Here is a 14,947-nt window from a genome sequence, read left to right as displayed (position 1 = left end):
TTTTCAAATGTACTGGTTTCCATATCTTGTTACTGAAAAATCTGAAGAATCTACATAAGGCATTTCCCCATGTTACTCTGCAGTAAGATGTACTCATGACACAAGCTGATGTTCAACCTGAGTTCTAAGACATGAGAAAGAGCAGCCCCAGTCATCTGAAAACTAACCAATCTCAATTTCATGACCAGAGAAGTAAGATAAAGTTTTTTGTGCAGAATGCCTTTTCGAGTGGTTCTCACTCAATCATAAACTACAAAATAAAATTAAACCCAACTTAGGTAAAATTAATCATGACTCCTCACATATTCACTCCCACGCGCTGTGTTCAGTCGGTAAGTCCTAAGTCATATCCAACTCTTTGCAACCGCACGGACTACAGGCCACCAGGCTCCTCTGTCCATTGGATTTTCTAGGCAAGAAAACTGGAGTGGGTTGCCATTTCTTCCTCCAGGGGATCTTCCCAACCCAGGGATCAAACCTGCATCTCCTGAGTTTTCTGCATTGGCAGGCAAATTCCTTACCACTGGGCTACCTGAGAAGCCAGATAGATGGATGTAAACACATGTACACATCACTGATTATCATTTATCTTCAACCAAAACAACTTCTTGCAGTATCACTTACAATACAGTTCTCCTATGTATGAATTTTTCAATTTAGTTCATCTGAAAATGTCTTCATTCCATCTTTATTTTTGAAGAATGCTTTTGCTCAATATAGAAATCTTTGTTGATAGATTTTTCTCTCAACAATGTAAAGATATTCCATTGTTTCTTAGACTCCATTGTTTATCAGCAGTCAGTCATAATAATTGTTTCTCTGTATATAATGCATTGTTTAATCTCCATCTGCTTGCACGGTTTTCTCTTTTCCTTTTGATTTCACAAGTTTGACTATGATGTACAAAGGTATACCTTTTTATTTCTTTTGCCTGGGAATTTGATGTGTTTCCTGGATGGGTACACATGTTTTTTTCACCTTTAAACTTGAAACTTTTTACGCTTTTATTTCTTCAGGTATTACTTCTATTCCATTCATTCTTTCCTCTTATTTAGGGATTTTAATTACAAGGATTTCATTCCATGTTGTTCACACGGCCCGGAGACTGTTCACTTTTCTTCATTTGTTTCTCTCTTGGTTCTTCAGAATGAATAATTTCTATTAATCTATCTTCAGGTTTCTCAACATTTTTACAGCCTTTTACAGGCTGTTAAATCTATCTAGCTCCTTTTTCATTTAACCATTGTGTTTTTCAGCACTAGAATTTCCATTTATTTCTTTTTTATAGGGTCTTTATCCTGTTAAGATTGCTCCTTTATTCACTCAATGTAACTATCTTGCCTTTTAATATTTTTGCTCTGTGTGTGTGTATATATAAATAAAATAAATGTAGTAACTGCATTATTTGTCTGGTAATGGCCTCTTCTTGATGACTATGTTTCTGTTGCCTACTTTTTCTCTTGAGTATTAGCTATATTTTTGTTTCTCATGTCTGCTGACTTTGTCAAATTGTATTCTGAATACTACCAACTACACACTATAAATTCTTCCACATGTTGCATTCCTCTCACATGTATTGAAATTTGTTATAGCAGGCACTTTACTGGTTTCAAACTCCAAACTCTGTCTATCCTAATGTGGCCAGCAAGTGAAATCTCTATTTAGTTTTTTTCTTTTCTTATCATCCAATTACTGCTTTTTTTTTTTTTGCTAGACCCATTGGAGTCTTTCTCACACATGTAGAGTTGGTCAGCTAATGATTTGGATGGTGTTTACATGTATTTCCAAGCATGCACCATCCTGTCATTCCCACACCTTTCTGGAATTTTCTCCAAACTTTTCAGGTATTCTGCCAACCTTGAAGTCTGTTCTCTAATACCTAAGTAAGACTGACTTTTCCATTATTACATGGGATTGGGAAGTACTCTGAGGCAAATTCTGCAAACTCCCACCCTGAAACTTCAATCCTTCCCATGTAGAGTCCACTCTAGTTTTGCCTACGTTTGATCATCTGATAGTGCCTTTAGCTGCTGGTTTTCAAAATAATTTCCCAGAGAGTTAATCTGATCAAGGTATTCCATCAGCAGAAATTAAAAGCATTAAGTCCATGGAGTTACATCTCAGCCTCAGGTCAGATGTCTTCATACTTTTTCTATTCAACGTTTCTCATACACCCCTCCGTATCCCACTTTTCTCATATTTCTAATTACTTCACGTTGGCCAGAACTGTGCTGCATGCCCATTCCTAAACTCATTACCTACAAAGGGAATGTACTTAACACTAACTAGATGAGCTTGGGCTAGGAAGCAACATGGCTTCTACAAAGACAAAATCCCTGCAGGAAATCTGTCTGCAAGGAAGCTCCTTTTGAATAGGAGTGTCTGCTAGAGACAATCAACAGCATCTGCCATGCTCTCCCATCCAAGTACTGACCAGGCCTGACCCTGCTTAGCTTCAACGATCAGAGGAGGTCGGGCGCGTTCAGGGTGCTATGGCCATACACTGCCACATTCTCTATACCATCCAGACAACAATGCACCAGCAGAATCTGTCTGACATAACCATTTTGGAACTCTGTAGCGTACTGAAGGCTTGCAATTTCCAGGAGAACTGCACTAATTTTAAGATATGTATCAGAAACTTAAAGTTTGTATGTTAAGTGTTAGTTGCTCAGTTGTGTCCGACTCTTTGCAACCTCATGGACTGTAGCCTGCCAGGCTCCTCTGCCCATGGGATTTCCAGGCAAGAATACCAGAGAGGGTAGCCATTCCCTTCTCTATGGAATCTTCTCGATTGAGGGATCAAACCCACGTCTCCTGCACTGAAAGCAGACTCTATCATCTGAGCCACCAGGGGATATCAGCTAAATGAAAAATAGAATAGAATAAAATGGACTGCTTAAAATTACCACATTATTAGATTACATAAAACCATAATTTTCTATGAGATGAATATGCAAAACTACTAAGCGGCAAAATCACAACACTGAAAATTATAAATAACAGGATTGTTAGAAGATAAATTCAATATTAATCCTTTATGGTAGAGTAATAAGACTAACACAGAGAAAATAAATAAGATTAACAAGAAAAATAAAAAAAAACAGGAAATAAATGGGGCTTAGGGTCAAGAAAAAACAGTGATATAAATATCCATGACAGAATGTCAAGGAGAAAAGCACAGTGAAAAAAGGACAGACATCAGAAAACGGCAGGAGAATGACTCACATTTCTTAATGTTTTAACCTTTGCATCTCTCTTCCTAAAACTCATTTATTAATAGTACACGTTCCAAGTCATAAAATACTTTTAATACTGTGAACATTTGGGGGCTCCAAGGTAAATATGGTGAGAGAAAGACAGAAAATAGACTTTTCCCAAATACAAATGATATGAGGGAAAAATATTAAAACTAGAAAAAAATCAGTCAGTAGAAAGAAACAAGAAGAGGGTCACAAACTATTGGCATAAACTTTTTAAAAAGTTTTTTAAAAAGACAAGACCCTACAAAAATACATTCTTCACTTCTTGAGACTGTTCATTAAGGACCCTTGCCTCTCAATCTGGACAGAAGAAAACTGAGGGGTTTTTCTTATCTTTTCGTCCTACTGAGGGTAACGTAAGGTCACGAGGGAGATTCACAGTGGAAGTAAGTGGTAAGGAGAAGCAGGTGGGAAGGTAAACAGTAAACCCAGCACTCCCTAAAAGAACTAATACTGTCCAATAGAACAGTCCAATAATACTGTCCAATAGAAACTTCTGTGATAAAGGAAACATTTTCTATTACACTACTGAATATAGTAGGCACCAGCCTCACATGACTACTGAACACTTGATGTGAGTCCAGCGCAACTGAGGAAGTGATTTTCAATTTCAGTTAATTTAAACAGCCACATATAGCTAGTAATGACTGTACTGGACAGCAGAATTCTTGGGTTGAACAATAATAATAAGAACAACTTACAGGCTAAGAGCATTTCTTAAAAGGAATATACTGGGTGATATCAATGATAGTATAGCTCATTTAAGAAAGTTCCAAAATAAGTGCTCAATTTTCCTAAAAATGACATTAATCTCTGTTGAGACTGAATTTATTAACTCACAAGTTATTCCTTTCCCAAAATGCCATAAGGCTACAAAAACAAAGAAGAATAAGGCATAATCCTTTATGCTAGAGTAATAAGCACACAATAATAAGTAATAATCCCTTATGATTCACACAGTGGAAGTGAGAAATAGATTTAAGGGACTAGATCTGACAGACAGTGCCTGAAGAACTATGGACGGAGGTCCATGACATTGTACCGGAGAGAGAGATCAAGACCATCCCAAGAAAAAGAAATGCAAAAAAAGCAAAATGGCTGTCTGAGGAGGCCTTACAAATAGCTGTGAAAAGAAGGGAAGCGAAAGGCAAAGGAGAAAAGGAAAGATATACCCATTTGAATGCAGGGTTTCAAAGAATAGCAAGGAGAGATAAGAAAGCCTTCCTTAGCGATCAATGCAAAGAAATAGAGGAAAACAATAGAATGGAAAAGAATAGAGATTTCTTCAAGAAAATTAGAGATACCAAAGGAACATTTCATGCAAAGATGGGCTCGATAAAGGACAGAAATGGTATGGACCTAACAGAAGCAGAAGATATTAAGAAGAGGTGGCAAAAATACACAGAACTGTACAAAAAAGATCTTCACGACCCAGATAACCACAATGGTGTGATCACTCACCTAGAGCCAGACGTCCTGGAATGTGAAGTCAAGCGGGCCTTAGAAAGCATCACTATGAACAAAGCTAGTGGAGGTGATGGAATTGCAGTTGAGCTGAAAGATGATGCTGTGAAAGTGCTACACTCAATATGCCAGCAAACTTGGAAAACTGAGCAATGGCCACAGGACTGGAAAGGGTCAGTTTTCATTCTAATCCCAAAGAAAGGCAATGCCAAAGAATGCTCAAACTACTGCACAATTGCACTCATCTCACATGCTAGTAAAGTAATGCTCAAAATTCTCCAAGCCAGGCTTCAGCAATATGTGAACCGTGAACTTCCAGATGTTCAAGCTGGTTTTAGAAAAGGCAAAGGAACCAGAGATCAAATTGCCAACATCCACTGGATCACTGAAAAAGCAAGAGAGTTCCAGAAAAACATCTATTTCTGCTCTATTGACTATGCCAAAGCCTTTGTGTAGATCACAATAAACTCTGGAAAATTCTTCAAGAGATGGGAATACCAGGCTACCTGACCTGCCTCCTGAGAAACCTGTATGCAGGTCAAGGAAGCAACAGTTAGAACTGGACATAGAACAACAGACTGGTTCCAAATAGGAAAAGGAGTACATCAAGGCTGTATATTGTCACCCTAACTTACTTAACTTATATGCAGAGTACATCATGAAAAACACTGGGCTGGATGAAGCACAAGCTGGAATCAAGACTGCTGGGAGAAATATCTATAACCTCAGATATGCAGATGATACCACCCTTATGGAAGAAAGTGAAGAAGAACTAAAAGCCTCTTGATGAAAGTGAAAGTGGAGAGTGAAAAAGTTGGCTTAAAGCTCAACACTCAGAAAACTAAGGTCATGGCATCCAGTCCCATCACTTCATGGCAACAGATGGGGAAACAGTGGAAACAGTGGCTGACTTTATCTTTCGGGTCTCCAAAATCATTGCAGATGGTGATTGCAGCCATTAAATTAAAAGACGCTTACTCCCTGGAAGGAAAATTATGACCAACCTAGACAGTATATTCAAAAGCAGAGACATTACTTTGTCAACAAAGGTCCATCTAGTCAAGGCTATGGTTTTTCCAGTAGTCATGTATGGATGTGAGAGTAGGACTATAAAAGCTGAGCACAGAAGAACTGATGCTTTTGAACTGTGGTGCTGGAGAAGACTCTTCAGAGTCCCCTGGACTGCAAGGAGATCCAACCAGTCCATCCTAAAGGAGATCAGTCCTGGGTGTTCATTGGAAGGACTGATAATGAAGCTGAAACTCCAATACTTTTGCCACCTGATGCGAGGAGATGACTCATTTGAAAAGACCCTGATGCTGGGGAAGACTGAGGGCAGGAGGAAAAGGGGATGACAGAGGATGAGATAGTTGGATGGCATCACTGACTCGATGGACATGGGTTTGCGTGGACTCCGGGAGTTGGTGATGGACAGGGAGGCCTGGCGTGCTGCGGTTCATGGGGTTCCAAAGAGTCAGAGACAACTAAGCGACTGAACTGAATGAGAACACAATAAAACAACCCACAGTCAGACTGAAACTGAGAGGAAGAAACAAATGGTCTTTGGATATGGTGGGACAGAAGGAAGAAGTCACACAATATCAGAAAGAACAAAATGTGTGTGCCAGCACTTTCCACGTAGCTGCAACAGGAGAAGAGCATAATTACCGTGCAATACATTCATGGCACAAAAGGAAAAAAGTGCAAAAGATAAATTATTCTGAAAAAAAGTTCTCCATATATCAAAAGAAATTCTCTAGCAAGTTAGTAAGAATGTGAACTCAAAAAAAACAAAATACCTCACATATTCAAATCACAGAATAAAGGAAAGAGTGAAACCTGAGTAAACTTAAAAACGAAAGCAATATCATTACCAAATTTAGAAAAAATTTTAAGTTAACAGACTTTCAAGTCACTGAAATCAAATTACTAACACTCACACAAAAGACTGGAGATGTATGAATGCAAATAAAAAGGCAAACATTAAAGCAATTATTTATAGAGGTGACAGATAGCAGACAAAAGATTATAAAATAGAAAAATTTGTATTCCTGAAGCATAAAATTGACAAGGAGTAGGAAAAGAAGTTTGACCATCAAATTAAACAACTGAAACATAAAAAGACAATTCCCTAAAATATAGGAAGAAGTGAATATACAGAGCATATAGAATGATCCACACCGAAGATGCAACCTTGCTAATCCTCTAAATATTTTAAGAAAAAATAAACAAGCAAAAAAACATCTTTTTGAGGATTCAAACAAACAAACAAGAAAAAATAGAGTTACCTGCAGAAAAGAAAAATCTGTGACTACAGAGCTCTCAGAACATGTGATCCAACAGTATTACATCTGGCTAAGAAGTGTAAAAGTAGCAAGACATTTCAAACATAGAAGACAGAAGAGAAGACTGACCCAAGAGTCCAGTCAAAATATCAAGCGTGGCAGCAATACTGCAAAATCTTGAAATTTTATCTCTCATCTACCCATCGTGCTCCATTCCGGAAGACCGAAAAAGAAGACAGTACAGACAGGAAGGCCTAAGAAATAGAGGATTTAACACAGAAGAGAGAAGAAATTAAGTTCCAGAACAACAGCTGTGTAGCAAGCCTACAAAGCAATCAGATTAGAACCGGAGGATACAGAGCCTCCAGGACATCTCCTGGAAGAGTATGAAGTTATTGCAATACTAGATATGTGACAACAGTACTGACTAGAATGTGTTCAGCAATATGTAACAGAAATACCAAGTTACCCACACTGAAAACTTTTTTTATTTTCAAAATTCCAGAGTGTGGCTTCATCTTCATGCCTGCCAAATGGCTGCTGTACTTGTATTCATCACACATACATTCCAAGAAGAAACAATGAAAAAAAGGCAAGGGGTAAAATAAATACATCAAATAAGTCTGCCAGGAAAACAATGGCTTTCCTAGAATCTCAGCCAGAATATCTCCACAACTATTTCAATTTCTCCAACTGGTTCATACAGCCATTTCTTGACTCCAAGGGAGTCTGAGAGGAAGCTGGTTATTTTAACTGGATATACTGATACTCTGAACAAAAATCAGGATTCTTTTATTTAGAAAGTGAAGCTGGAGAGTTGATATTTGGTAGGCAACTGGTAGAATCTCAATAACTGCATATACAATAATATTTGGAGATGATTTAATTTTCTGATGGAGAATGTGGTGTGCTTTGTAATAGTGACATGATAAACTAGGCAATTTCAATTCCAGAAGGGAGTGCCAAAGAATATTCAAACTACCAGAAATTGTGCTCATTTTGCATGCTGGCACCACATATATGAATTATATGTAAAGATATACTTAATGTATATACATAATATATATCTTTATATTATATATAATATATATGCATGATATATAATATATACACTATATATATCTTTACATATAATACATATATATATATAACTTAGAAATGGAGAAAGTTAAATGCACACAAATATGAAAAGGCCTAAAAGAATTTGAAATAGCTGATACAGGCATGGGAAAAAGTGGGATAGGAAAATGCTGTTTCTTGTAAGCCTTGCAGTACTCTTTTAACCATACACATGTTGCTTGAATACAATTTTAAATGCTTCTTTAGAAAAGAAAGTATGTACGTTTAAAAAGCCAAACAAAGGGAGGGGGGTTCATGTTTGGGAACGCGTGTACACCCATGGTGGATTCATGTCACTGTATGGCAAAACCAATTTAAATTAAAAAAAAAAAAGCCAAACAAAAATAAACTATAAACAACAACAACAAAAAGTAATCTTTAAGATAAATGCTCCATAACCAATGAAGGGAGAGACAGAGACCTCATTTCAGTATCACCACGTGGTCCACAGTTTCCCATTAAACTGCACACTGAACCTTTCCTTCCTCAGTAGTTGTCTGAAAGAGTGAGCAAAAAACTTTTAAAAGTGTGTTGTAAAGCATGGATTCTACCCCAAGTCTTCAAGCTTTTGTTTTTTAAAAAATCCACAGGATACCAAATAAGATTCAAATACAGCCCACTAGTAAAACAAAATACAAAATTTGTTTTACAAAGAAAATTAACCTGTAAAGAAAGTTTAAAAAATAATCTCTAACACTCAGGTTCGTCTAAAACAGGAGCTAGATGTGGAGTTTTGAATTTTTCCCCCAAATACCTTCATACTTGCAGAAAATTGCTAATCAAGAAGTATGTATATGAACTTTGTGTTCTGATGAGTTCTTATTTTATAGTTACCCTTGAAAAACTTAAGAAACCTATCTTAAAAATATTTTAAACGTTAACTGTAAACTTGGAACTTTCTTACAGCTATGTAAGGCTTTACAACTAAAGTACAGACATAATGGGAGGCAGAAAAGTAGAATTACCACCTCGAATTTCAAACTGGAATATGTATTTCCACCAGAATTTATTATCTGGAATCATATACTAAAAAGTAACTGTGAACAACAGAATTTTAAGTTCTAAACTAGTGAAGTAAAATATTTTGATAATTATTGCAAAAACCATCATCATCTCCTAAAGAAAGTTCAACTTTAAATTCACAAAATTAAAGACATTCTTATCAGGCCCAGTGACATGAGATTCACTTCAGTCTGTAACTAATGCCACAAATATTTTTTTAAAAAATCACTGTTAAAATTTACTTGGTGCTTTATAACATTTATTTTTTTAAATCTATTACTTCTACAAAAGCAATTTTAGTTAGAGACTTACATCATTTATACTTTCACTATTCTCCTACAATAAGCTTGAACGCTACAAAGAAGATATTTAAGTAATTTTATATCCTTGAAAATTATACAAAGTTGACCTAGAATTAAAAAAAAAAAAAAAAAAGGCAGGCACTTGGACTGTAAAGAGTAAGGTAAATTTAAGAAAATAAAAATGCAAATATGCATTTTAGCAGTCCCTTGAATTTATTAACCTAAAAGGTTTAATTTCCATTTTCCTGCATCAGCTGTATTTATAAAATGTCGTGCCCTATAAATATGCTGTTATTTTCTATAGTCAAGCACCCTCTTAACAAATCTTCTCATTAATATGTAAATTTAAAGTCAATCGGTCTTCTCCCTGACAGCCCCATGAATTCCTAGTGCACTGTATAATCGGCTTTGACTTGGCATCCACTATTTATCATCAAAGATGTCAGTTAGAAAAATTATGGAAAATGCACTGCAATTGATATGACTGCAATCTACTTTGTCAACACTTAATTGTTCCGCAAATCATACATTTACATATAAACAGCCTAAATACTGATCTATAATGATGCAAATAAACTAAATTAAAAATCGCTTCTGCCCCGAAGAAGCTTGTTTGTATATGATGTGTTCATTTGAGGGCTTACTAACAAAATAGCATGTACGTCAGTCCATCTCAGCAGGTGCTTCTAATTTTCAATTCCTTAAAACAAACAAAACAATTTTTTGCTACCCTTCAAGCATATGAACACAAACAAATGTTTTAAAGAATTCAATGAGAAACATAATTTTTCTCTTTGAAAAGTAAAGTTAATTATAGTTGCTAGCTAATTGTAATGTTTGAGCACTAAGGATTGGGGAGAGGGCTTCAAAATTAGCTTTGCCTAGAACAGGGCTTCCCTGGTGGCTTGGACAGTAAAGAATCTGCCTCCAATTCAGGAGACCCTGGTTCGATCCCTGGGTCAGGAAGATCCCCTGGAGAAGAGAATGGCAACCCACTCCAGAGTTCTTGTCTGGAGAATTCTATGGAGAGGGGAGCCTGGTGGGCTACAGCTCATGTACTTTCAAACAGTCAGAAACTTATTAAAATGAGTTAAAAAAATATTTTAGAAGTCATGAGCAAATACATATAAAGGAACGAATTGTGAAAAGACTGATTTTTATTTCACCATGTGCTTCGACTGCTTCTATAATTTTAAAAAATACATATGATTGTAGTTAGCTACACCCTTACAAATGTTCTATTTAAGTGGTTTTCTTTCTTTCCATTTCTCAAGCCAAGGAGCCTTTCTCAAAGGAAATCATACATATAGCTGCCTATGAAAGGCAAGCAAAGGTGAAGCTGCTCCATTTGGAATGGTGGCAAGATTCCCAGGAGTAGCACTGCCCACCCTCCCCTACAACCCCTGTGGTTGCTCCCGAAGCAGTCTTCCTGAGGACAGAGCTGCAGAGCTGGCAACTACAAAATATTTCAACTAACCTACAGAATTTAGAATAATGCCAACGTCAGACTGCAAAGAAGTGGCAAAGAAATGAGGTAGTCCAATTCCAGTGCACCCAGAACAACGATCAGACTTCATCTCATGTTTGTAAAAATTGATGTTCACAGAGTTACACATGAAAACACAAAGAATGCACTACAGTATCAATTTCTAAAATTATCTGTCAAAAGAGTAAATATACATGGCAGTGTAGATTTTAACAGTTGGGCTTTGTGAACAGCTTTAACAACTAACTTTACCTAAAATAAAATAAAATTCAAGGAATAGAAACACAGACAATTACAAAAAGAGATATTTGAAAATCTATTTTTAGAAGGTAAGAAAAATACATTTTTTAAAATTCTAGATTCTACATAATGATACATACAGTTACTGAAAATGATTTGATGATTACAGGAAATTAAAATTAAAAAATTTTAAATGGTGACAATAGCTAAATAAGATAAAATAACCTATAATCTTATGCAACAGGAAAAAATATATATATGAATAGCATTCTGGAAAGTGACTGGCTGAAATAAAAGAGATAGCTATAGCTATTAGCAACAAAAAAATCTCTCTTCCAAGTTACCACTGACAGGAAAGGGTCAAGACACTTGCAGCATGCCTTCAAAATTTTACTTTGTTCAAAGCTAAAATTTCATCAATCTAAGAGCTGTATGTGACATTAGATGTTTACATATGAATAGTTTAAAATCTCCTTTGAATTTTAAGTAGAATAACCTAATCACCTTTTAAATATTAAAATTAAGATGAAGTCAATATTACAAGTAGCCTTCTGGTTAAAGATATATTTTTTAAAAACTGTATGCAAGACAGGAAAAAAGACACAGCTGTGTATAACGGACTTTTGGACTCAGAGGGAGAGGGAGAGGGTGGGATGATTTGGGAGAATGGCATTCTATCATGTATACTATCATGTAAGAATTGAATCACCAGTCTATGTCTGACACAGGATACAGCATGCTTGGGGCTGGTGCATGGGGATGACCCACAGAGATGTTATGGGGAGGGAGGTGGGAGGGGAGTTCATGTTTGGGAACACATGTAAGAATTAAAGATTTTAAAATTAAAAAATAAAAATTAAAAAAAACAAACAAACAAAAAAAAACTAGCAAGTCAAAAAAAAAAACTTAAATACTTTTTAACAGTAACAATACTTGGTAAATGCAGAAAACACTAATAAATATTTTTAACATTTAAGCTTCTTAAATATCTGAAAACTAGATATATCACCTAAAGCAAGAATTATGAACATTTTTCCCTTTTATATGTTTTTCTCTCACTTTAATATTATTTCTAATTAACAAAAGCAATTAGTACTGAACATTCCACAAAGCCTATTCATAAGCTTGTGTAAAAACCACTGTGATAATTGGTTGGTAATCTGGTCTTTTACTTTCCATTCTGTTTTTAAAATCTGTAATACTGCTTTTTTAAAAGACGAAGAAATATCATTAAGTACAGAATGAATGCAAGTGCTATTTTATAATATTTAGTGATTTCTTTAAACAAGTTATAGTTTACCCTTAAATCTTACACATACACTGAGATCTCTATTGCAAACTATGTAGTAAGGTTTTCTAACTTGTTAATGTAATAAAAAAAGTAAGGTATGCTTCTAAAGTTCATCGGCACAAAGAAAACAACTTCACTGTTAAGGTATATTTAATTATTAATTTTACTAAAGTTCTACCAGCTTAAGTGAAAAAAAGTAAAACAAACATTCTAGAAATATAAAACTAGGAAAAAGTAGTTGAGTTCACAATTTACCTGTAAAGGTGCGAAATTATCTTTGGTATAAATTCACATATGTTAGAATCACATTATCTACTTTTTACAAGTGAATGCCTGGAATAGTTGGGTCTCAAAGGTATGACGCTAATAATCAAAAAAATCCATGATTTGGCAATGTCACTGCCAACACTTTACCGAGCTGCTGTTCCCAACAAGGGCCTCTTGCCAGGCCTCATACCAAAAGTTTATTCACTATGTCATTAAACATGCATTAGTCAGAGCCAAAACAATGAACAATTATCGATGCATTTATACTGGTTTTCTGCTTTCCAAAAGAACGTGAAAAAAATTAGTCCTCCTTAAACATGCCAGATTTTTATATTTTCCTACTCTTAAATCTTTGTACACATTTTAGAAACCGCATCCATTTTCTCAGTATACTGTGTAAGTATAAGATTATTCAACACTTACCTCTTTCCAAGGACTGACAAACTGTGTACGAGCATATCGAGTTAGCATGTGGATTATGACAACCTGTCCCCACTCTTCTACATCAACTAGTAAATTACATAGTTTGCGGTAATTCTTGTGAATGAGATCTATTCTATCTGGGCAAACTTCTTCAAATGCCATGACAACACTGCCAGCCACCAACTAGAAAAGAAAGAAATAGTAACTCATTAAAAAACGTTTTCCTAAAAAAAAAAAAAAAAACGTTTTCCTACATCAAAGCTTCTACTCAGGCATTACAGAGACGCAATCAGTGTTATGGCAATCAGTATTTATTCAGTCACTTGACTAATAAAATACTCATGTTTGAATAACAAAAAAATTTTGAAGAGTCACTGCCCAAAAGAATAATACTGATAGCTGAAACATATGTGAAAAGCTAACACTTAGAATCAGAAGTATTAGTATTAGAAATTATATTTCTTATTTCATCATGTTAAATTTCAATGGACTGTTCATACATGGATTAGACATATTAATTATGGGCAGTTTTCATTTTGAAAGCTTACCCAAACTCTAAAGATTCATTACTCAGTACAATAACAAAGACCATATCATGTCAGTTTAAAATGAGAATGACAATTTCACCATGTTGTTCAGTCGCTAAGTCATGTCTGACTCTTTGCAACCTCGTGGACTGCAGCATGCCAGGCTTCCCTGTCCTTCACTATCTCCCGGAGTTTGCTCAAATTCATGTCCATTGAGTCAGTGATGCTATCTACGAAGAATCTATCTTAAAATGTGTGCTGAACTCCTAAATGTCTTTAGAACAAAAACACTTTCAAATCTTACATATTTTAATCAACCTGTTAATTTCTATCAACATAATTTATTTACAAGAAATACTGGCTACAATTTTAGAACATTATTATTATTTATATAATAATGTATATAAGTTGAAATAAGATAGTACCAATAAAAGGAAGCTTTTCTCTAAGACCATTTAATTAAACACAAATGCTGTTTTTGGAATTGTCATGTTTTTGCAAAGTGATGAAATTAAGATTTCTTTAGTATAAAGACACAAGCTAAGCAGAATATATAATAGACAAACACTTCTATATATGTACTGCTGGTATGTCTGGAGTTAGCCAACAATATAATATGGTTTTGAAAAAATAAATTAATATCATATTCTTTCTGAACGCTAGGGATCTTCATTTTAGTGTCTAAAATTTCCCCAATGTCTTAAAATAAGCAATTAAATAGAAATAAAACTTACTGAAATGGTACTTTTTGAAAAATATTAGATACAGTGGTATTCATATTTTTATTGTTTGTCCCTCTACTTGGCTGACATTTAGTTTATTAATATGCAACCAACAATACAATTGAAAGAAAACAGCTCAGAATATAGACTTGCTATTATGCTAAACAAGTTTCCAGTCCTGTGGGGATTTTATGAATTGACAATCAGTATAAACGTGGAGCTGCATTTATTGACTCCAGCCCTGCCCAAGTACTGGTGCCTGCTGGTCCCAGCATGTATGCACCTCAATCGGAAAAGCGAAGACTTGATTATTTGTGTGAACTAAATAAAAATGTATTATATGTATAATTTTCTATTTGCTGTTGATATGGGAACGAAGTTATGTTTGTGTTTTCAACTCCACATTTTGATGTCTTCTGTACAAATCACTCTTCAGTAATAATATTTCTAAAATATGAGAACTATTATCATTTAAAAATCTCTTAAAACAACTAAGTTTATGACATCGAACTATAGAAGAACATGGTATTTGTAAAACATTTATATTTACATATGT

At 35.1% G+C, this 14,947-nt stretch overlaps 1 protein-coding gene across 1 annotated transcript in view; it reads right to left on the bottom strand.

Moving 5' to 3' along the window:
* The window catches only part of AP3B1 (adaptor related protein complex 3 subunit beta 1), a 239,403-nt gene that overhangs the window by 157,102 nt on the left and 67,354 nt on the right, over nt 1–14,947 (bottom strand). Inside the window, exon 7 of the mRNA XM_068963860.1 lies at nt 13,143–13,325. Coding sequence (XP_068819961.1) covers nt 13,143–13,325 — 183 coding nt within the window. The remainder of the gene's footprint in view (nt 1–13,142; nt 13,326–14,947) is intronic.

Source organism: Capricornis sumatraensis, chromosome 2, assembly GCF_032405125.1.
Source record: "Capricornis sumatraensis isolate serow.1 chromosome 2, serow.2, whole genome shotgun sequence".
NCBI classification, from domain to species: domain Eukaryota; kingdom Metazoa; phylum Chordata; class Mammalia; order Artiodactyla; family Bovidae; genus Capricornis; species Capricornis sumatraensis.
Note: the sequence above shows the minus strand (reverse complement) of the source record. Positions and strands in the feature narration are given on the sequence as shown.